General features: G+C 45.4%; 1 protein-coding gene across 1 annotated transcript in view; it reads right to left on the bottom strand.

Annotated features, from left to right (window-relative positions):
• B4GALT6 (beta-1,4-galactosyltransferase 6) overlaps window positions 1–25111 on the bottom strand; it is an 88975-nt gene that overhangs the window by 27870 nt on the left and 35994 nt on the right. The window contains exons 2-4 of the mRNA XM_040432847.1: window positions 15156–15272; window positions 3445–3558; window positions 1537–1658 (exon numbers count right to left, since the gene is read on the bottom strand). Of these exons, the coding sequence (XP_040288781.1) occupies window positions 1537–1658; window positions 3445–3558; window positions 15156–15272 (353 nt within the window). The remainder of the gene's footprint in view (window positions 1–1536; window positions 1659–3444; window positions 3559–15155; window positions 15273–25111) is intronic.

Genomic DNA, 25111 nt, shown 5'->3' with positions numbered 1-25111 from the left:
CATGATTAGTGTTGAGCGAACTTCTGTTTTAAGTTCGGCGTCTAAAGTTCGGCTTCCGGTTAGCGGAGAATCCCGATATGGATTCCAAATTCCGTTGTGGTCCGTGGTAGCGGAATCAATAATGGCCGATTACTGATTCCACTACCACGGACCACAACGGAATTTGGAATCCATATCGGGATTCTCCGCTAACCGGAAGCCGAACTTTAGACGCCGAACTTAAAACAGAAGTTCGCTCAACACTAATCATGATTCAATCTGGAATACAGTCTCAACGGACCCGGGTTTAGAATCGCACTCGGCGCAGGAGAAAAGGAAAACGACCAGTTTTTAGTACGGCCAAAACCACAAAGTATTCATTCATATTAGCAGCAAAAGGCACATCTGCATTTTAAATAATCCATTTTATGGCCATGACATCAAAAATCAGATTAAAGCAAAGACGGATCAAATGCTTATACTAAAACCTTCCCCGGATTATTAGAGAGGAATAGGACAGATAAACGGTAAATTGTGTAAAGGCAATTTGTTCCATAAAAAGCCGACCGCAAGGACGGGCATCGCCAAGACCGATCTGTAGGAGTCAGAAAGGTGGTCACCGGACGTGACACCTACACAGGAGCAGTCACTGCATACACGACGTGCCGCTATTTCTAGGCTACCTACGCACTTTGGGTATCACGTACACTTGCAGAGCAGCACAACACCGTAACAAGTCAGACATTTCAATACGTCATGTACACATCGCAGAGTATTTCTAGGTGTAAGATTTTAAAATTCTTGTTCTCCGCAGGTGAAATCCACAAGCAAATTTCCACCAAAATTCACAAAAATTGGAGCGGATTGGCCGATGCAGATTTCCCTGCACAGAACGGCAATGGTTGTGCAAAGCCACAAGATAGGACATAACTAATTGACTGGTGAGGGTCTGACTACTGGGACCCCTACCAATCCCGAGAATGGGGGTCCCAATCACCTGTCCTGATGGAGCTGAAGGCCGAGCATGCGCCCTGTAGCTCCATTTATTTGGCTATCTGCAGCAGTCCCATAGAGAATGGATGGCCTGGCAGGGTACATGTTCAACCCGCTGCTCTATCAGGAGGGGGAAAGGAAACCCCTGTTCCCAGGATTGGTGGGGGTTCCCACAGTCAGACCCCCAACAATCAACTAGTTATCTCTTATCCACATGCAAGAGTCAGATTCGTATTATTTTATTCATTTAGGATTCCGCAGCGCTGTGCAGTGACTGGTATCTGTCCCTGGTATCTGTCCCCACTGAAGAGAACATTCTAAAATCCAAAATTTACCCCAGGGGTAATCTGAAAACATTGAGAAGCAGCCTGCTATACGCACATTCAGAGGCCCGACTTATAACCCTTGTGTAGGTGGAAACTTTGACAGCATAATCTTTCACATCGCACTGTAATTTGCTTATTTGCCGTCGGTGTAGCTGCCAGCTGGACGGACTCCACATGCCTGTGACACTCATGACGGGAAAACGATAAGCAAAGTCACCTCCTTTCTATGCATTCTCACCTTCCAGCGAGGAGTGCAGTCTGTAGGTTTCCAATGCCCTCCAGGCCCAATATCCATGGCGGAAAATTGCTGGTGAATTTCTTCTAATGTGATCTCACTCATATTGATATCAGTAGATCCACCTGCCGGCAAGAAAAATTCCAATTAATAGTCCATATACTGCATACAATTAGGCCTCATTCACTTAGCAGGTCCGTGCTCGTATTGCAGCCCGCCATCAGTGGGTCCGCAATATACGGGCACTGTTTTCAAGTGAATGGGTCACAATCCGGAATACACGGTGCGGAACGGAGGGAATACAGAGAATAGGTCATCAGTTACAAATGGTCAGTTAACCCCTTTAATGGTAAATAGTCAAGAATATACAAATGCTACTCAGATTTTTTTTATTATCCTCTTTATATTGGACATAATGCATAGGATATAGCAGTTATGGCTTCCGATGCAGTAAATGAGCGGTGAATGATGTCTCACTGGTCGGATCCGTTAATTGATATGAAACACATCTACCCATTTCATAAAGAAGGTCGGTGTAAGCACAGTAAAAAAAATACACACTCAAATCCGCATGCCCGTATGTTTAGGTTTCTTTATTTTTAGGACTTTGGTGCAGTTTTCATTGCAGACTGTTATTTCGCATTGAAACGTATGGAGAAATTGTGTTTTCCGCAGCGAAACGCAGACGCCCAGGTTTTTAGAGCAGACAAATATAACCTCCATAGGAACACAATGGAAGGTATTTAGGATGCAGATTTTTCCACAAATGCATTCCGTCACGTGTGAAGACGCCCTACTGCTCCTTTAAAAAGAGGACCTGTCACTGCCCCTCACATTCCTGTTTTAATAGCTACATGCATTCCCCGTGTAATAACAATTCTGGAACATCTATTCTTATGGCTCTGTGTTGTGCCATTCCTTTATTATTTCTACTAGAAGTTCTGAATAAATTTCTAGCAGTCTGCAGTAAGGGTACAGAGGGGAGGTAACCAGTTGGGGTGTGTACCTGCACCGTCTGACAATAGCAGCACTGATTGGATAGAGTCAGACTGTGCAGGGACACACCCTCAAGTGATTACCACCCCTTTGTACCCTTACTGCAGACTGCTAGCAATTCAGTCATAACTTCTAGTAGAAATAATAAAGGAATTGCACAACATACAGACATAAGAATAGATGCTCCAGAATTGTTAGTACGTGGGTAATGCATGAAGGTATTAAAATAGACATGTCAGGAGTGGTGGCAGGTCCTCTTTAAGAACAGAAGGACAAACAAGGAGTTAACAAAATAACTCAAAATTCACAGTCATTTCTAGAGGCCGGAAAATTCATAAAAGTCCGGCTCATGACAGAGAACAGTTTTACAAAGGATTAGAGCAGGGATGAGCTAAATACTGCAGGATTTAGGAGCCAGTGTGACGACTTGATTCCTTCTTTTTTGTCAAGAAAAGGACTGATGGACCCTCGGCAGTGCCTCAGACCGACAGCAGTGCCTTAGTGTGGTTTGATGCCTTCCTTAAGTGGTTGTCTAGACCCAAAACCAATTTTAGTTATGGCCCAGAAAGTATGTTTTTTTTTTTTTTCATGCATATATTTGGATGCAATTTTTCAACACTTTTTTTTAACCAGTGGGTTACCTGCATTTTCAGCTTATGGCTTTTGCAGTAGATCCAAAAAAAACACACGGACACAGACCCTTCCCATTCGTTTCAATGGTAGACTTGGAATGGATTTGGCCACGAGACAGGACATGCTGCTTCTTTTTTTTCCCCAAGTGGAGAATAAAGCATGTGCTGCTTCCCACAGAAATGAATGGGAGGCTGTATTGAAGGGTTTTTCGGGAGGCGGAAACCTACCATAAAACTCTGTGTGAACTGGACCTTACAATGCACGGAGAGATTAGATACATACGCATAAAAGGCAGCTTCTCTGGGCACGGAAGGTGTGGAGAGATTGTGAAGTTTTCCGGTAGGTACATGGTAGACTGTGAAGTAAAGTCTGTAGAGTTTGTGCCATCTGGATAATCTGTGGGGGGGGAAAAGACATTCAAATTAATGACCAGAACAATGATGAAACATTGTGATCAACACGTTCAATGACGTCTGGACAAAGGACGTTCTACCTGGTGTAACTGATAGTTAGCCTACTGAATACACCGACCATCCAAGTTGATAGAGCAGTCAATAACGAATTCATACTTTAAGCTGGAAGTATAGGTATATCATCAAAAACAGCCACACCATGGGTCAAAGATAACGGCCCACTGTTTGGTATATGCCAAGAGGAATATCAGCCCAGGCTTACCGGGCCACCCATCCACTCATGCCATCACACCTCTCGGCCAGGCCACTGTGATTGTGATGTTCTGCTACGACAGGATGGGCAAGCAAAACCACAGCATGTATGGCATCTACAAAGTGGACTCCCTTTCAGTTTTCCAAAGAAAGCATCATATAGCTGCTTGTGGAACCATGTATGGAAAATTGTAAAAAGAGCTTATTAGAACTTTCCAGAGATCACCTGGAGCCCAGAACGCCAACATAGGGAGTCTGAAGTAAATTCTGTCAATATACCGCTTTCTAGGAGACCAGCTTTTTATGGATTAATAATTTCACACAAATGTCCAAAAGCAGCAGAAGCTTATCCCCGTGGTCGGCCTGTGGTGCTCCCCGGTTGTCGCTTCCGGATCGGGAGCAGCCAAAAGGGAAAGAATTACTAAATGACTACAGCAGTCTCATCAACAGATGATAACGACTGCAACTTCTGCTGCCAGAAAATGTTACATGGAGAAAGATGGAGGGAAATGTGGAGGAAACGATGACCCTTTAGGTCTTTAATATTCAAATTCTTAAAAGGGGTTATCCCATGATTAATGTAAAAATATAAAACCCAGACATCATACAGTACATGACAATCTCTTTCTAACAAAGCTAGAACCAGCCCTGTACCTCACATGGATCCAGAGATCTCCTCATTCATTGCTCCTCTAGATCTATATCAAACTGGCAGCTCAGGGGGCGTGTCCTTTGTCGGGGGGAGGGGGGGGGGGGTCTTTCTGTTGTAGCTCTCTTCCTCTAACTGTCACAGTTCTAACAGTAGATAGGGCTGGTGGCAGTGAGCATGTGCGACCACATCATAGATGTTACTGAGGTGGGCAAAAATAAGGGGGGGGGGGGGGGGGGGGAACTGCAGGTGGCACTATACAAATACATTTTATTTATTAACTTAGTGGCTATGCTACATTTTTAATTACAAGCAATTACAAAAGAATTCAGATCCAGTTGCTGGTTTAAAAAAAATGTACAATACTTTTTGTGGGAAAACCACTAAAAGGAAAAAAATATATTGTCCGACACACCGCTTCTTTGTAATGCAATAAAATACCTATATTACCCGACCTATAAGGGCCACATACATCAAACACCATTCCCACAACAAAAGTATCTATACCCAACAATCATTCATAATCCAAAATTACCATAAAGTAATACATTCTTTATTTCATCATTGTATTAAAAGCATAAAATAAAAAAAAAAGACCACAAAACAGTTTAAGTGAGGGACCACCAGATAGTATTATAATAACACCTGTCTACTACCAAAAGATAGGCCCAAGTACAAAAAGGTCTTAATTGTCCAGCAATGAGACTAAAACTAAAGACCATGGGTAAGCCCAAAGGTAAATCTACCATACCAGTGCCCCTCACTCATCCAACGTGTTTCGCCAACAGGCTTCATCAGGGGATTCTCCTGTCGAAGCCTGTTGGCGAGACGTGTTGGCTGAGTGAGGGGCACTGGTATGGTAGACCTATTTTCAAGGGGAACACCCACTGATCTCAAACCCTGAGTGGGCAAGCATGTCAGAGAAAAAGGCATGGCGGCAGAACTCGGCCAGCAGAGAGGCGCAACGTGAACTGTTCAGGTTTTTTTCCATGTCAAGAGGTGCAGCTATCCTAAACCAATAAGTCAATCTTATTACACTATAAAACAGAACAAAGTCCAAGGGGGTGCAGACCTTTTATAAGTCCTGTATATGTTATTGATACTAATAACATTTTTATCAAAAAGTCATTAAACATGAAGTAACAACTGACAAGATGTCAAGTGTCATGAGGCCAAGACAGAGGTGAGCAGTCTCAAAGTTCATTCAGCACCGACAGGGAAAACTCCAGTAGAAAGCTGAATATTGAGGCGTTTTTTGTTGGTGTGTAGAGTGACCCCAGCCCAAATCACTTCATTAGTTTAATGCGCTGGGATAGAACAGGGTCCCTCCTTGGCCCCCCTGGGTCTGGTCTGGCTTCCCAAGCCTCCAGGATATTAGGGTAGAGCTGCACCTCGACATTTTGTAGCACTTTCGATTTGAAAAAGGCTGTTCACCTTTAAAAGGGTTGTCTAACTTTAATAAGTGGCATATATCATGTAGAGACAGTTAACACAAGGCACTTACTAATGTATTGTGATTGTCCATATTGTCTCCTTTGCTGGCTGGATTCATTTTTCTATCACAATATACACTGCTCGTTTCCATGGTTACAGACCACCCTGTAATCCAGCAGTGTGGCCCGTGCTTGCACACTATAGGAAAAAGAACTAGCCTATGTGCTCTGCCATGGTCCCGGCCACCAGAGAGGCTGGCACTTCTTCCTATAGTGTGCAAGCACGACCACCACTGATGGACTACAGGGTGGTCTGTAACCATGGAAACGAGCAGAGTATAATGTGATTGAAGAATGAATCCAACCAGCAAAGGAGACAATATGGATAATAACAATACATTAGTAAGTGCCTTCTATTAACTTTCTCTACATGATAAATGCAACTTACTGAAGTGAGACAACCCCTTGAATTAGGTGATGGCCTATCCTCAGCATAGGCCATCCCAAGTGGATCTGCAGTGGATCACCGAGCGATCAGCTACATTGCAGGAATCAGACAGGCCCATCTACTTTGTGGTGGCCTGACCTTGTCAATGCAGTGCTGCTCCTATTGAAGTGAATGGGGAAAATGCTGCTGTACGGAGCGCAGTACACAGAGCTGTCCACATCAGGCGCTGTAGACTATGGCGATCAGCTAGTGTGGCCTATTCTCAGGATAGTCCTCCACTTAAAGGGCTATTGCAGTTATGTAAAGTTATCCCCTGTCCACAGATCACGAAAACAGGGACCCATACACCATGGAGCCCCCCAAAATAAATGGAGCAGCATTTCAGCCATGCACTGGGGGTTCCGGGGATAGCCGAGTGCTGCATTCTGCTATCTCTGGAACTCCCATAGAAATGAATGGAGCAGCTGTGTGCATGCGAATGGACACTCTATTCATTTCAGGGGCTCCACAGGGTACGAGGTTGCCGCTCTCGCAATTGGTGGGGGTCCCAGAGGTAGGACCCCCATCGATCTAATAGTTATTGCCTATCCTGTGGATAGAGGATAACGTTACATAACCGTAATACCTGTTTGATAAAAGGTCACGTGACGAAAGGGGAGGATGTCACTGCTGCGGCATGTGATTGGCTGCAGCAGTCATGCCCCCCCGCCCCGTTGAAGAGTCGGCACAGGGACTGTTAGACCCCAAACCCAGAGGGGACTAGGTAAGTATGATCTCTAGCGCGGGGAGGTCTGAGCCCTGCTGATGAGACGAATCGATTCAGCCATCTCTAATACAAAGGCCATTGTACAAGCCCCCTGTTACCATTATACACTGCTAGGCTTTCTGGTTGGATGACTTATTTAAAGGTTTTGTTAAATATTAAATGAGCTAGTTATTATTTGTGCTAAAGGGAACCTAGGTAGAATTACATTACTAAAGAAACGCCATAAAGGGCATCTGTCAGCAGATTTGCATGTGCACTTGGCAGCTGAAGGCGCCTGTGTTGGTCCCATGGTCATATGTGCCCGCATTACTGATAAATATGCAAATGAGCCCCAAGGAGCAACGGGGGGCATTGCAGTTACATAGAGAGCAGAGCCTCTAGGGGTAACTGCAGCGCCCTCTGCAGGCAGTGTCAATGTCCTCACACCTGGCCCTGATGTCTCCTAAAGGCAATCGAAAAGCAGAGGGTGTGGCAGAGAGAGCAGAGCCTCTAGGTGTAATGGCAACACCCCCGTTGCTCCTAGAGGCTAATTTGCATATATTAAAACCTCATTTTTCTCAGCAATGCAGACTGAACATGGGACCAACACGGATGCCTTCAGCGGCCAAGCGCACATGGAACAGGTCAGCCAGTGTCATAGGTACAAATCTACTGACGGATGCCCTTTAATCAGCAAATAGAAAATATTGTCGAGACCAAGGAGGCACCATCTTACGAGTAAATTTAACTCACTAGCGCCTCCAATGGACTTCGCAGAGAGGGGATAGACCAGAGATGCCTTCAGGAGACAACAACTTTGAGGCTTTCTTCTCACGGCTTGTTAAAGAACATCGTGCATTTCTTGAGTTTCGTTTTGACAAGCTTTTTTTGTATTCAAATATTTTTTCCCACGTGAAATTACCACTGAATGAGGAAATAAGCGAGGTCGGGGGGGGGGGGGGGGGGGGGGGGGGGGGGGGGGGGGGGGGGGGGGGGGGGGGGGGGGGGGGGGGGGGGGGGGGGGGGGGGGGGGGGGGGGGGGGGGGGGGGGGGGGGGGGGGGGGGGGGGGGGGGGGGGGGGGGGGGGGGGGGGGGGGGGGGGGGGGGGGGGGGGGGGGGGGGGGGGGGGGGGGGGGGGGGGGGGGGGGGGGGGGGGGGGGGGGGGGGGGGGGGGGGGGGGGGGGGGGGGGGGGGGGGGGGGGGGGTGGGGGGGGGGGGGGGGGGGGGGGGGGGGGGGGGGGGGGGGGGGGGGGGGGGGGGGCCTTAATATAAAATACTATTATCATTATATTAATTATATAGCACACTCTCCTACTCCCCAGGTCGTGCAGGACAACGAGTCCTGACAGGTCCATGTTCAGTTCTAGCCGGATGCATCTATATGACAAGGCACAGAGCCAGCAATTTCAACCTTAAAGCATGACCACAACTCTCTCCGTAACATACGTCATTCATTCATTCAGGAAATAAAATATAATAGAAGACGACACTACAGAAGGAACTCCCAAGTGCTGCTCCTTCCCTCCCCCGTAGATACCGATACTTCCCACACTGATCCCTCAAGGCTGTTCTTCCAATGCTCCCCGCTGGTCTCTACTTCCTGGTCCCTCTTGACACACAGGAAATGACCACCACAGCGGCCAGTGATTGGCTGAGCCTTCATGTGCGTCTAGAAGGACCAGGAAGTGGAGACTAGCGGGGACCCGGTAAGTGTTAGGATGGGAAGCAGTGAGGTATGGGTGGGGTAGAATTTCCTTAAAGAAATGACCAGCAGGACAACCACACTGAAAAGGTGTCTCATCGTGAACACTGCTCCTTACACAGAAACAAAATAGTTCCTGCCAAACAGCCTCCAGATGGTAAATGTACTTTTATATGCCGGACATTCAAATGAATAGCTGCCCATGTTATACCTGGATGGGCGAGACTGCTGGAAACCACCCCCTATAGGGCATACAAGCAAACAAGGGTTTTCTGAGACTTTTATGCCTCATTCACATATCAGTGATGGTGCGGCTGAAACCACAGAACAGGTGCAGATCTTTCCCTTGTACCTTATGTCTGTGGAGGCTCGCTGATGTAAATCACTGACCACCGACGTGTACTGACGACCTATCCTCCGGATAGGTCATAAGTATCTGATCAGTAGGGGTCCAACACCCAGGACCCCTGCCGATAAGCTGTTTGAGAAGGAACCAGCTGTGGCCATCTCTTAGCTCACCAAGCACAGGGCGGTACATTGTATAGTGGCAGTGCGTGAATGGGGCTGAGCTGTGCCTAGGCCACGTGACCGATCCATCAAGACCATATAGGTATAAAATACCTAGCACCTAGGATGTTCCCATGCAATCTATGTCCATTAAACAGGGATACCTCAAATTTGTGGGACATCTACAGGGCAGGCCATAAATGTAGGTGAAATGCATTATATTGTATAGGCGCAAACAATACACGAACATCAGCTTAAAGGAAATGGGTCACCAAAAATTGTATGTGCCAGTTAAAACCAGATATTAGAAAGAAGAATATGTGTTACTCAGTTTTTATTTTCTCATTACAGATTTTTTTTATTCTATTTCCTGAACATGATTATGGGGCGGCCATCTTGCCTGAGCTGTTCGTAACAGCATTTAGGAAGCATTAAGAAAATTGCTTTACGGCAGTCCCTTGGTCCACAGACACAATGGTCAGGAGGAGACCTCATTGACTTCTATGGGAGAGTTTTCTGGGCATGCTCTGCGACTTGTGCAGAGGTCATTGTACAAGGAAAGAATAGATAAGCTCTTACAAACACCCATTGTGAATGGTGGATCCTGTCTTATCTATACACAGAGGTGATATCATTACAGGCAGGATTAGAATCACAGATAAGCAGATAACTACAGTAAAGTGATCTGTACAGACCAAGAAGTGGCGCCTATTAATAGGCTTAATGGCTAGTGCGAAAACTGCTGAATTTTATGGTTTTTGTTTAAACAAATCTTGTCAAGGAAAATTAAAAATAAAATCAAAAATTCTTTAAAAATATGTTAAACATAAAAATGTGATTTAAACAATAGGTCATTTTCTGATGACACATTCCCTTTAACCACCTCAGCCCCTATAGCTTAAACACCCTTAAAGACCAGGCCATTTTTTACACTTCTGACCTACACTACTTTCACCGTTTATTGCTCGGTCATGCAACTTACGACGCAAATGAATTTCACCTCCTTTTCTTCTCACCAAGGCTACTTTCACACTAGCGTTCGGAGCAGATCCATCTGATGTTTCATCAGACGGATCCGCTCCGATAATGCAGACGTTTGCATCCGTTCAGAACGGATCCGTCTGCATTATTACTTAGAAAATTTTCTAAGTCTGAAAGTAGCCTGAGCGGATCCGTTCAGACTTTACATTGTAAGTCAATGGGGAACAGATCCGCTTGAAGATTGAGCCATATAGTGTCATCTTCAAGCGGATCCATCCCCATTGACTTACATTGTAAGTGTGGACGGATCCGCTCGCCTCCGCACGGCCAGGCGGACACCCGAACGCTGCAAGCAGCGCTCAGGTGTCCGCTCACTGAGCGGAGCGGAGGCTGAACACTGGCAGGCGGATGCATTCTCAGTGGATCCGCCTCCACTGAGAATGCATTGGGGCCAGACGGATGAGTTCGGGGCCGCTCGTGAGCCTCTTCAAACAGTGCGCACGAGCGGACACCCGAACGCTAGTGTGAAAGCAGCCTAATAGAGCTTTCATTTGGTGGTATTTCATTGCTGCTGACATTTTTACTTTTTTTGTTATTAAATCAAAATTTAACGATTTTTTTGCAAAAAAATGAAAATTTTTCACTTTCAGTTGTAAAATTTAGCAAAAAAAAACGACATCCATATATAAATTTTTCTCTAAATTTATTGTTCTACAAAGTTTGGGTAAAAGTTATAGCGTTTACAAACTATGGTACAAATATGTGAATTTCCGCTTTTTGAAGCAGCTCTGACTTTCTGAGCACCTGTCATGTTTCCTGAGGTTCTACAATGCCCAGACAGTAGAAAAACCCCACAAATGACCCCATTTTGGAAAGTAGACACCCTAAAGTATTCGCTGATTGGCATAGTGAGTTCATAGAACTTTTTATTTTTTGTCACAAGTTAGCGGAAAATTATGATTTTTTTTTATTTATTTTTTTTCTTACAAAGTCTCATATTCCACTAACTTGTGACAAAAAATAAAAACTTCCATGAACACACTATGCCCATCACGAAATACCTTGGGGTGTCTTCTTTCCAAAATAGGGTCACTTGTGGGGTAGTTATACTGCCCTGGCATTTTAGGGGCCCAAATGCGTGCGAAGTAGTTTGAAATCAAAGTCTGTAAAAAATGGCCAGTGAAATTCGAAAGGTGCTCTTTGGAATGTAGGCCCCTTTGCCCACCTAGGCTGCAAAAAAGTGTCACACATCTGGTATTGCTGTACTCAGGAGAAGTTGGGCAATGTGTTTTGGGGTGTCATTTTACATATACCCATGCTGGGTGAGAGAAATATCTTGGCAAAAGACAACTTTTCCCATTTTTTATACAAAGTTGGCATTTGACCAAGATATTTATCTCACCCAGCATGGGTATATGTAAAATGACACCCCAAAACACATTGCCCAACTTCTCATGAGTACGGTGATACCAGATGTGTGACACTTTTTTGCAGCCTAGGTGGGCAAAGGGGCCCACATTCCAAAGAGCACCTTTCGGATTTCACCGGCCATTTTTTTACAGATTTTGATTTCAAACCACTTCTCACGCATTCGGGCCCCTAAAATGCCAGGGCAGTATAACTACCCCACAAGTGACACCATTTTGGAAAGAAGACACCCCAAGGTATTTCGTGATGGGCATAGTGAGTTCATGGAAGTTTTTATTTTTTGTCACAAGTTAGTGGAATATGAGACTTTGTAAGAAAAAAAAAAAATATATATCATTTTCCGCTAACTTGTGACAAAAAATAAAAATTTCGAGGAACTCGCCATGCCCCTCACGGAATACCTTGAGGTGTCTTCTTTCCAAAATGGGGTCACTTGTGGGGTAGTTATACTGCCCTGGCATTCTAGGGGCCCTAATGTGTGGTAAGTAGGTAAATGACCTGTGAAATCCGAAGGTGCTCTTTGGAATGTGGGCCCCTTTGCCCACCTAGGGCTGCAAAAAAGTGTCACACATGTGGTATCACCGTATTCAGGAGAAGTTGGGCAATGTGTTTGGGGGTGTCTTTTTACATATACTCATGCTGGGTGAGAGAAATATCTCGGCAAAAGACAAACTTTTCCCATTTTTTATACAAAGTTGGCATTTGACCAAGATATTTATCTCACCCAGCATGGGTATATGTAAAATGACACCCCAAAACACATTGCCCAACTTCTCCTGAGTACGGCGATACCAGATGTGTGACACTTTTTTGCAGCCTAGATGCGCAAAGGGGCCCACATTCCTTTTATGAGGGCATTTTTAGACATTTGGATCCCAGACTTCTTCTCACGCTTTAGGGCCCCTAAAACGCCAGGGCAGTATAAATACCCCACATGTGACCCCCATTTTGAAAAGAAGACACCCTAAGGTATTCAATGAGGGGCATGGCGAGTTCATAGAAAAAAAAATTTTTGGGCACAAGTTAGCAGAAATTGATTTTTATTTTATTTTTTCTCACAAAGTCTCCCTTTCCGCTAACTTGGGACAAAAATTTCAATCTTTCATGGACTCAATATGCCCCTCACGGAATACCTTGGGGTGTCTTCTTTCCGAAATGGGGTCACATGTGGGGTATTTATACTGCCCTGGCATTCTAGGGGCCCTAAAGCGTGAGAAGAAGTCTGCAATATAAATGTCTAAAAATCTTTACGCATTTGGATTCCGTGAGGGGTATGGTGAGTTCATGTGAGATTTTATTTTTTGACACAAGTTAGTGGAATATGAGACTTTGTAAGAAAAAAATATATAATTTCCGCTAACTTGGGCCAAAAAAAAATGTCTGAATGGAGCCTTACAGGGGGGTGAGCAATGACAGGGGGGTGATCAGGGAGTCTATATGGGGTGATCACCCCCCTGTCATTGATCACCCCCCCGTAAGGCTCCATTCAGACGTCCGTATGTGTTTTGCGGATCCGATCCATGTATCCCTAAAAAACATACGGACATCTGAATGCAGCCTTACAGGGGGGTGAGCAATGACAGGGGGGTGATCAATGACAGGGGGGTGATCAGGGAGTCTATATGGGGTGATCACCCCCCTGTCATTGATCACCCCCCTATAAGGCTCCATTCAGATGTCCGTATGTGTTTTGCGGATCCGATCCATGTATCCGTAATCGCATCTCCAGCCTGCCAGCGAATGATCGCCGCTGGCAGGCTGGAGAACCACTGGAGATCCACTCGCTTACCTTCCGATCCTGTGAACGCGCGCGCCCGTGTGCGCGCGTTCACAGGAGATCTCGCGTCTCGCGAGAGGACGCATATATGCGTGACTGTGCGCAGGGCTGCCGCCTCCGGAACGCGATCCTGCGTTAGGCGGTCCTGAGGCGGTTAAGACCCTCATGTACAAATAAACAGGGAAAGTGATATAAGGAAGCGCCAGCCATGATAAGCTGTCAGGGTCCAGACCAACCCACTTAAAGGGGTATTCCCATCACAATGATCACTGTGTAATCTGTTAATGATGTGCCAGTGATCATTTTTGTAAATATATTGTATTGGCAAATTCCCACCCTTCTTGATAAAATTCTTTCCCTCCTACCTTATTGTTGTCATATGGTATCCCATAGATACGGCCACCGCTCGCCTCCCGAATTCATAGGCCGCGCTTATGTAAAAGACACTTTATTTTCAACCAGCCGGTCGCTAATTGCAGTCCTGAACGCGCGCGCTGCAAGGCTCATTTCATACAGAGCCGCGCATGCCCTGTATGCAGCGCAGCTCTGTATGAGATACGGCACTGAAGAAATAAGCTTTGCACATGTGCGGCAGCAGGAGCTCTCAGGACTGCAATGGCCGGCTGGGAGAAAAAAAATAAAAGTCTTTTGCGCAAGCGCGGCCCAGGGATTCGGGAGAGGAGCGGTGGCCATAGCACGCAAGGAGTGTGATGTCAGAAAGAGGCGTGGCAGGGCTTAACTCAAACTGCCTAAGCCCTCCCCAGCCTTAGAAGCATTAATCCAGGAAGTGAACAGCAGAGCTGGCTGCAGGTGAGGATGAAGTAGCAAGCCCCTTTAAATGAAGACATAGTGTATAACATGATATTGGTACAAAAGAAAAAAAGAACAGTAAAAATCTATCAAGCCAGTACATGTCGTTCAAGTGTAACGTGCAAAAACAGTACATCTACCAAAACATCACTTCAGAAGGGCGTAAAAAAAAGTAAGCCCAACATCCCAGCAGAGGCATCCCTAAGGCTTTTCACATTAGCATTTTCAATTCCGCTATTGAGATCCGTCATAGGATCTCAATAGCGGAAGAAAACTCTGCAGTTTTGTCCCCATTCATTGTCAACGGGGACAAAACTGAACTGAACGGAGTGCACCAAAATGCTTTCCGTTCCGTTTGGTTGCGTCACCATCGCTGCAAGCAGAGTCTTTCTGTCCGCGATGTGGTGCTGAGCAAGACGGATCCGTCCTGACACACAATGTAAATCAATGGGGACGGATCAGTTTTCTCTGACACAATAGAAAACGGATCCGTCCCCCAATGACTTTCAATGGTGTTTAAGATGGATCCTTCATGGCTATAGAAGACATAATACAACCGGATCTTTTCATGACCGATGCAGGCGGTTGTATTATTGTAACGGAAGCGTTTTTTGCTGATCCATGACGGATCCACAAAAGACGCTAGTGTGAAAGTAGCCTTAGTCAGGAGGAAAGGTCTGCGACTTCTTCAGGAGCCATAATCTGAGGCCATACACATGGAGGGATTACAGGATCTTGGGACCATATTTGCAGCACGTCTTTGAGCAAGATGTTGCTTTTACTGAAAGGTTCCCAATAATCTCGGTCACCCCTGAATTTTCAGGATTCAAAGAATATGAAAGTCTTACCTGTTCCATTCAGTGTACTGTTCTTATTGGTATACTGTCTAAGCATGTGTCCAATGGTCCGTACGTTGTCTCTTAGCATTATACCTTGGGCTTGCACCATGAAGAGGTAGGTGTTTGCTAAAGGAAGACAAAAAGAGAATTATTGACCTGTATTAAAAAAGAGGAACTGCTGAAACTCAAAGAAGATGGATTAAGTAAGAGCAGCCCGATTTCCATAGGACCGCATGAATTAAGAAACGCTCTTCAGGCCGGATGCATTTCTGAAAAACGTTTCCAATTATTCAACCATTTAGTATTTTTTTTTTTTTTTTAGGCCTTGAGGTCACAAGAAACGTGCACTTCCGTTTTTGCCATGTTCCCACCGATTCCACAGTACAAGCCACAGCCATAAATCATCCCGTCTATTAAAAGGGAAGAACGGTAAACACGCTCGTAATAATGTAACCCAGTCTGGAACAGATTACCTGGTAACCGTAATATCACCGTCAGCAGCGACAACGCGCAAGCTAAAGAGAAGCTCAAGTATAGTACACAGGGATTCTTTATAGTAGTCCCTTCTATAGCACCGACATAGTCTGCAGCGCTTTATACGCCTTGTCATCTCTCACCGTTTACAGTCCAGCTCACAATCTATCAGTATGTCTTTGGAGCGAGAAAACTGAAGAACACGGAGGAAACCCACACAAACACGGGGAGAACATATGAACTCATGTTTAGACCCCTATCATCTGGGCAGTGCCATGGAGACCTTCTCATATTGTTTCTTCACTTAAACGGGTTGTCCGAGTTATGGAAAAAAAAGATATAGCACTGTAAATCTGATGGACAGCGATATATAACTGAGCTAAGCAAGTTTTAGGCAAAAAAAATATATTTCCTCATTTCTCTGGTTCTCTACTGGCCCTTTGTTTACCTGCCATAACAACAATCTCTGCCCCTCCCCCCCCCCCAACCCCCCCTCCCCCGCAGTGCTAAGGGAGTGGATACAAGAGCTGCCCTGAGTGACATGCCTGCCTGCTGGGAGACTCAGCAGCTTGTTGTATGTGTAGGACTACAAGTTCCAGCTGTATAATGACACTGCTAAGGGAGTGGATACAAGAGCTACCCTGAGTGACATGTCTGCCTGCTGGCAAATGAACAGAGGTAGCAGCAGCATCTCCAGTGAATCCTTTATTGGACGGACTTTACAGAAAGTGTGCCATAAAATCAGGCAGCAACGTTTCAGCTGTATCCCAGCCTTTGTCAAGTGCTGCCCTGAGTGACATGTCTGACTGCTGGGAGACTCAGCAGCATGTTATATGTAAAGAACTACAAGTCCTAGCTGTACAATGACACTGCTAATACACACAGGATCTTCCCTCTACCTGCAATGTTCTGAAGAACTTCTCTTTCAGCTCCTGTGCCCAGCATTTGTCTCCTCACTGCCTGCAACTACACAGTAAACACTTCAGCCCTGAGTCTGTGCAGCTGAAGGGGTTAAGAATCCTGGGAGAGAGCAATAAGCAGCAGCCTGCAGTGCAGGGGGGCGTGGCCAGCACAGTGACATCTGGTGAACAGATCTCTCAGGCTTGTGCAGGAACATTATCAGAGCAGGGAGAGAAGCTGACATCACAGGTCATGTGACCCTCAGTGAAATCTGAAAAACCAGCCACTGGAGATAAAGTGAGTTAATTGGAAAGCGGTTACATTTGCCTAGTTAGAAACATAGGAAGAATAAAAAAAAAACTTGGACAACCCCTTTAACTTCAGCTATTCTTCATGTTTCCCCATACGCATGCACGCTCGGTGCGGCTAAGGGTACTTTCACACTAGTGTTATTCTTATCCGGTAAAGGGTCTCAATACCGGAAAAAAACACATCAGTTTTGTCCTAAGGCATTCTGAATAGAAAGCAATCCGTTCAGTATGCATCAGGTGGTCTTCCGTTCAGTCCCTTGTATGGTATTTGACCGGACAAAATACAGCAGCTTGCTGCAGTATTTTTTCCGGCCAAAATCCCGGAAAAATACCGCACTTGCTGGATCCGGCATTAATTTCCATAGAGCTGTATTAATGCCGGATCAAGTACCAAGTGTTACGAAAATTGCCGCAAAATTGACCGGTTTTCCGGTCTGCGCATACGTCGGGATATAGGAGGAGCAGGTTTCTCTTTTGATCTTTGAAAAAAATTTAAATAGAGGATACGTTATTCTGGATGATACCGGATGAGACGGATTCGGTATATCAACGGTTTTCGTTTGTATATGGCTTGCCGGATTCTAATAACGCTAGTGTGAAAGTATCCTAAGTGTACATGTGGTTTCAATGTGGAGAGTGGAATGAGATCAAAGGACTGGGCGTGTTGGATCCAACATGTCCGACACTTCTTCACCCAGACACAAGTGTCCTTGTATCCTACTTCTGTCTTCTGCCCACCATGATCCTAGAGGGTTCCAAGAAAATCCTAGCAGTAAGGAGCAGCAGTACAACCTGGGATCAACCACGCCAGACCATGCACAAATCTATCCACATTGCCTCATTGCTCCACTATGGAGCAACATGTCTTAATATATTTAAGGTTATTTGCCATTGAAGGAGTCGCAACACTCCTAAGCCTATTAGGTGGTCGGCTGGTCCCAACAAAATCGATGGGTTCGGTCAAGCGTATTGGCACCATAAAGGGGTAATCTTATCTTAGACATATACAGCATACCCAAATGTCTGATAGATGCAAGACTCACCTCTGGGACCTGCACATATTTCAAGAACGATGGTTCCCTCATCAAGTCCCACAGGCTGCCAGGATTACAGAAACAGATGGGCTCACTGTGCATAGAATGGGAGCGTGACGCCGAGCCTCCTCTGCATTCAACCATGGTCTGGAGGAGATGGACAGAGGCCGCTTGGACAAGGTCGGATGATCTCCATTCTTCAGACCAATGTGGGTCCCAGAGGTGGATATACCATGAATGTCCAGGATCAGAAGACCCCTTTAAGTGTTTAATTAGGATATTGTCTCCCACAATGCACTGCTCTCCGGTGACCGGTAACCAGCAGAACTCTGATTTTACCTTCATCTCTAATCATGTAATTACAAATCCATGCAAGATAAGTAAAGCAAATGATTTACAAAGTTTATCAACTCCTGCAATATTGTAAAATGTCATCCAAGAGTGGAGTTTTCCTTTAGGTTAGGCCTCATGCACACGGCTGTTGTGCGGCCGTTCCGTGCATTGGGGACCGCAATTGCAGTCCCCAATGCACGGGCAACATCCAATCGTCGAACCGGACCCATTCAACTTGAATGGGTCCGTGGTCTGTCCGCGCCACATAAAAAATATGACATGTCTTTTTTTTTTTGCGGTGTGGAACAACGGAAAGAAACACCACGGAAGCACTCTGTAATAATCTGAAAAATGCTGATGCATCTGAACGGAGGAAATCCTATTCAGTTACATTTGAGGCGGAACATCATCGGATTTGACGCAGAGCTCGTGCCGAAATTCAGATCAAATACCACCATGTGAACACAGGCTTCAACTACACCACGTTTGTTTGTTTTCTGTTACCATAGGAACAGATAGGTTTGTATTGGAGCTGTACACACAAAATGTTTTATTAATTAAAGGGGTTCTCCGGGATTTTGATGGCCTATCCTCAGGATAGGTCATCCATACCTGACTGGTATGAAGAGCTGGCGGCACGCTGTCAGCGCTTAGGCCTCTTTCTAGGCCAGTGAGGTCACGTTCAGCAGTTCCAGTCAAGTGAATGGGGCTGAGCTACAATACCAATATACAGAGCTGTACTTGGCTTCCTCAAACATCTGATCGCCAGGGGTCCTGAGAGTTGGACCCCCGCAATCTCATATTGATGAACTATCCTTAGGATAGACCATCAGAATTAAAGATGATTTTCATGGATCGTTTTTTTTATGTTATATCCATTAGAACGATAAAAAAAAAAATGGCTGTGAATGTGAACATAGCCGGAAACAATTTTTTTTAAGGTTTTACATACATACGAGTTAAGTTTAAAAGGCACTGGGGACACATCGCCACTGCAGCCAGTCACTGACTGTAGCAGTACATGTCACCCTGTCCATGCTGGAAGTTAACATCCGGGGACAGAAGCGTAGAGAAGACCGCCGAGGACCCAACAGAGCCGGAACAGAGTATTGGAGAGCAGGTAAGAGCGCTTCCTTCATAGTTATATATATTTTTTTTAAATCCCCATCCCAACTAAGAGGGGATAGGGAGGAGTATTCAAAAGACAATATGAAGTTAGACAACCCCATGCAGGACTGCGAAACGGACAAACAGATGTGGACAGCACACTGTCTGCTGTCCGCATTGTTTGCTGCCCCGTTGAAATGAATGGGTTCACGTCCAATCTGCAAAAAAATGTGGATCGGATGTGGACCAAAACTACGGTCTTGTGAATGACAGCAGTGACAAGATGGTCAGTGGCTCATGTGATCCATGAAGGATCCGGGTTTGGTCCATGTGTCCGTTTTTTGCCCTGCTCAGGTGAAAATTAATTTCCAAAGCATATCCCCGCAATGACCAGTAAACACAGATGAAATCAGGGTTAAGCCTGTGGTATTTCACTGACCCATAGACTATAATGGATGTGACAGATCCGTGAACACGTACAGAAATAAGGCATGCTTCCGCGGTGTAATCCTGGAGAATGGTAAATCACAGATGTGTGAATACACATTGAAATCAATGGGTACTTGTGCAGCCCGTGGAGAACACTGAATAGGGGGCCTATGTAATGTATAAGGCTACTTTCACACCTGCGTTCAGGTGTCCGCTCGTGAGCTCCGTTTGAAGGGGCTCACGAGCGGTCCCGAACGCAGCCGTCCAGCCCTGATGCATTCTCAATGGAGGCGGATCCGCTGAGAATGCATCCGCCTGCCAGCGCTCAGCCTCCGCTCCGCTCAGTGAGCGGACACCTGAACGCGTTCGGGTGCCCGCCTGGCCGTGCGGAGGCGAACGGATCCGTCCAGACTTATAATGGAAGTCAATGGGGACGGATCCGTTTGAATTTGACACTATATGGCTCAATTTTCAAACTGATCCGCCCCCATTGACTTTCAATGTAAAGTCAAAACGGATCCGTTTGCATTATCATGAACAAAAAATAAAAATAAAAAAATGTCTTTTTTTTTTTTTTTTTTTTTTATGGTTATGCAAACGGATCCGTTCTGAACGGATGCAAGCGTTTGCATTATAGGAGCGGATCCGTCTGTGCAGATACCAGACGGATCCGCTCCTAACGCAAGTGTGAAAGTAGCCTTAGTTGTACAGGATTACAATGTTGTTTCATCCTCTGGATGTAAGCAACAAGGCTTCTATTTACTGACTGCAGGCAGAGATCTTAAAAACGGTGCGGAATTGAAACCCAAAATGTACTTAAAAAGGTTTATGATATTGGTATTAAAGAGCAAATCCGTTCAGCGTGCACCAGCAAACACCCCTGGCAGGAGAAGCTACACTCAGCCAGGTGTCTCTCTTTCAGAAAGGCTGCCCATGTACTAGGACGATAGGAGTCCACCAGACCAGCAGCTGCTACTATCGAGCTACTCTCCATTTTGTTTCATGGAGAGGGTAGCATGTGGGAGACTGTCCCTCTATGATGTTCATATGTCCCAACAGGAAATATGGACAGGTCTTATCTCCATGGAACACCCCTCAAAAGAGCACCCGTCAGTAGGATCAACCATATGAAACCAGGCACAGTGTCTGGTAGAGTTGATCCTGCTGATTAAAATGACACCTGTCTCGTAAAAATGACTGGTGGCATTGCCAAAAAAAAAAAGAGACTTTAATTCTCTATGTAAGTGAGAGCTTCAGTGCAGCCAGGGGTGGGGCCCGACACCTCTGTGTACCTCAACTTCTCATTGCTGGCCACACCCCTCAGTGCACTGAAGCCCTCAATGGTATAAAGAGTAAAAGCTTTGTTCTCAGGAATGTCACAACAGATTTTCACAAGACAGCTCTCATTTTAACCAGGAGGATTAACTGTGCCAGGGTGGATGCTGCTGACGCAGTTTACCAGTTTTGCTGGATTAAATCCATAGATTGTGTAAGGGTTCCCAGATTAACGATATAACTATGATGATCAGCTCCCGTTGCCTGGATTTATTTGCAGCAATTATCTTTAGTATTAGGAAATGTGCTGCCACTAAACGAGCATTTCTAATGGCACATAAAAAGTTGTCACTCAACATGTGAGAATTTGTTCATTTGTCATCTGATCAGCGATGATCGGCAGAGTAAACGTTCATTACCCATCACCAACCTGTGTAAAAGGGCCCTTACAGTATGTTGCCTTAAAAAGTGTCTAATCTAAGACATGGATGACATATCGCCAAAGGTGGGACCTACACCTATCTCCAGAACAGGCCCCCCAAAGTGAAGGAGAGTGCACCACACATGCCCGGCAACCTCTCCTTTCACCACTATGAAAGTCCCAAAAGTAGCTGGCTAGGCTATTTCTGGTGGTCCCATAGAGGTAAATGTAGGAGGTGGCCGTGCAAGTGTGGTGCACCCTATATGTACAGCTATGGGACTTCCGAAAATAGGAGGTCAAAAATGCTGGCTCGGCTATTTCCGGTGGTCTCATAGGAGTGATTGGAGGGCATGCATGGTGTGCTCTCCTTCACTTCTGAGTCCCCTATTCTGGAGATAGGTGTGGTTCCCACCTCTGAGACCCAATCCTATCTAACTCATTGGCATATGCTAGTCATATGCTATCAAAGTCTGAGATGGGCTAACCCCTTTGCGAAACAAAGTAGTGGACAGCCAAGTCTGCAGATTGTGTATACATACTTGGACAAACCGGCAATTCCACGTAGGGTTTACTTCCTGGAATTTCTCTTAAAGTTACTGCTCAGCTCAAGCCATACCTCCCTTGGCTGCTATTAGACTGTACTCAGAGACCATTGTTATTCGTAACAGGAAACCTTGGCATTGTCCCGGAAAAAACAGAACTAAGTCAATTACATGTCTCCCAAGGTGACCAATTCCATCCTAGCATACAGAGAAACATACAAGCCTCAAGTGTGCCACTTCATACTGCCTACCTTGCCCAAGATACTACAAATAAAGTGGTCTGCAGCTCTGGTCAAATATACCACCCAAATGAATGCCAAAGGTATATTCCATGGGTGAATCATCAGGTATAAGTCTGGTGAGGTGCATGTAAGGGTACAGGAACACATTTGGGTTTCTTTGATGCAGTTTTGAAGCCAAAACCAGGAGTGGATCAAAAAAAAAAAAAAAAAGACGTTGTACCCGTCCTTAAATTTTCTTATCTTTTTATGATCCACTCCTGATTTTAGCTTCAAAATCTTGAGCCTGACCACAGTACCACTGTATAGTAACATGGTTTTTAACCCAAAAGTCTAGTAAATCCATGATTTCCCCTTACTCGTCGGTTCTGAACGGGCCACATGTAGGGGACCAGAAGAGCTGAGCCAATGCTTGGAGGTCACGGCTGTAGATAAATTTAATGTATTGTAGTCATATAGCATGGTTCGAAGCTTTTTTTACCAGTTATGTATCTATGTGACATTAAATAAAAAAAACTGTTTCAACCAATTGAACCTTTTCATTATGGGAATCTGGTCATGTGACCTCAAGTCTGACCAACAGTCCAGAGCTTGCTCTAATGTGTAAACAGGAACTTGGTCTCTCCTATGTGACTGACTTCCTGTGATCTACAGGATGACATCACCAATCAAATCCCTCCCGACAGCTCTTAGGCCCCTCCCCAAACGTCTCTTTATATCTCTGTATTCTGTTGAAGATATAATCTAAATACAATCTAAAGGGCCAGGAGTGCAGATATATGGTAGGCGAGCGTATACATTGATTTGCTGCAGTCATATAAACCTCCTGACTCACACTGCCTGTCTGTACTATCTGTGTGTGCTGACTCTCCAATGTAGTTCTATGAGCTGTAGCTTTACATTCATCTCCCTATCTCCTGCAAGTAACAGCTGACAGGGGAGAGAGAGACATGACAGGAGGGAGAGCAGACAGGTTCAAGCTGCATCACATAGGAAAAGATCTGTAATGGCTGCCCTTACACAGGAATCAGAGCACTGCAGTGTGGGGAGGCTCCGGCCCATTTCTGTCTCTGCAAAGCCAGGCATGATGGGAAATATAGGATTCATTAGGAAAAGGTTGTGTCTAAACTCAATGTGCCGTAAGGACCTTGTGATGCCACAAGGTCTCATGAAATGCTAAAGTGACATGGGATTGAAGCAGTCATGGGATGTACCAGCAGGAAAATATCTACATCCCCGAGGCCTGTCACAATAAACATTAGTATTATAAAATAATAACTAACCCTATTGATGGGGAGGCGCATGGTCACTTTGGGATTGAGGCTTACAATGTCACATGACCCTGTGACCTCAGAAGGCCCATAGGGCGCATGGAGTTTAGACACTACCATTAGGAAAACCATAAGGGGAAGAAGGAATCAAGATGGCAGACGGGCCACAAATTACACATCAAATAAATCAGGTATGCACAAAAGCCTCTGTCTTATTCTTTAATAATGGCCTATCCTGTGCTATATAGGCAAAAAAATCCAAAACCCCAGAGTGCTTCTTTAAATATCATCTGTCATTTCTATAGCGGTAAACCAACCAGCAAAAAATTGACAGGAGGCCAGTTCTTGGAATCTGCTAATGTAAACCAGTGGACATTAGGCTACTTTCACACTAGCGGTTTTTGCGTATCCGTCATGGATCTGCAAAAATGCTTCCGTTACAATAATGCAACCGCATGAACGGATCCATTGGCATTATGTCTTCTATAGCCATCACGGATCCGTCTTGAACACCATTGAAAGTCAATGGGGGACGGATCCGTTTTCTATTGAGCCAGATTGTGTCAGTGAAAACGGATCCGTCCCCATTGACTTACATTGTGTGCCAGGACGGATCCGTTTGGCTCCGCTTCGTCAGGCGGACAGAAAAACGCTGCAAGCAGAGTTTGGTGTTTGCCTCCAGAGCGGAATGGTGACTGATCGGAGGCAAACTGATGCGTTCTGAGCAGATCCACATCCATTCAGAATGCATTAGGGCAAAACTGATCCGTTTTGGACCGCTTGTGAGATCCCTGAACGGATCTCACAAACGGAAAGACAAAACGCCAGTGAGAAGTAGCCTTACCTATGTGGCCTCTACTAGCAGACAATGAAGGCTCCTGTATGACCCAGAACGTCAGGTCTCCAACATGGAAACACTAGTCAAATATGATGATACAAATATAAAATATATAGAATATAAAATCCTGCTCAACGCTAGCCATGAAGAAACCACAACAGTCAAGCACAGAACCGTGGCGTAAATATAATACATATTCTGGAGGAGGTCATGTGTACGTAGTCAGTACATTTCTAAGGGGTACTCCCATCTAGATATTTACGGCATATCAATAAGACGTGCTGTAAGTGGCACCACCTCTGGGACCCGCTCCTACCTCAAGAACGGGGCCCTGCCATGAACGGACAGCACACCATACAAGTGTGGTGTCCTCTCCAGCTACTGCTATAGGACATCTGAAAATAGCCGACCTAGCACTCTGATGTCCCACCGCAGTGAATGGAGAAAACATCTATCGGACACTTGAGGGCATATCCTATCGATATACCATGAAATGTTTAGATGGGACTACCACTTTAAGGGGACTTTCCAAGATGTGGAAAAAATATATATAATTAAGCTAAAGGGGAGGAAACACCATAAAATAAAATAAAACACCTTTACTCCCCTGTGAAACCCCCATCACTCCAGCACCACTGCTCAGGTAGTCCTGGAGGGTCTACCCAGGTGACCACTTTAGCCAGTGATGGGAGGACTCAGAGGTAATGCTTGTAGGTACGGCATGAGACTGCTGTGCCCAGTGATCGGCTGCAGCAGTCATATAGAAAATCAGAAGAAGGATGAAAACCACC

The sequence above is a fragment of the Bufo bufo genome, chromosome 5, assembly GCF_905171765.1.
Source record: "Bufo bufo chromosome 5, aBufBuf1.1, whole genome shotgun sequence".
NCBI classification, from domain to species: domain Eukaryota; kingdom Metazoa; phylum Chordata; class Amphibia; order Anura; family Bufonidae; genus Bufo; species Bufo bufo.
The sequence above is the reverse complement of the archived record's forward strand: the minus strand, read 5'-3'. Positions and strand labels throughout refer to the sequence as shown.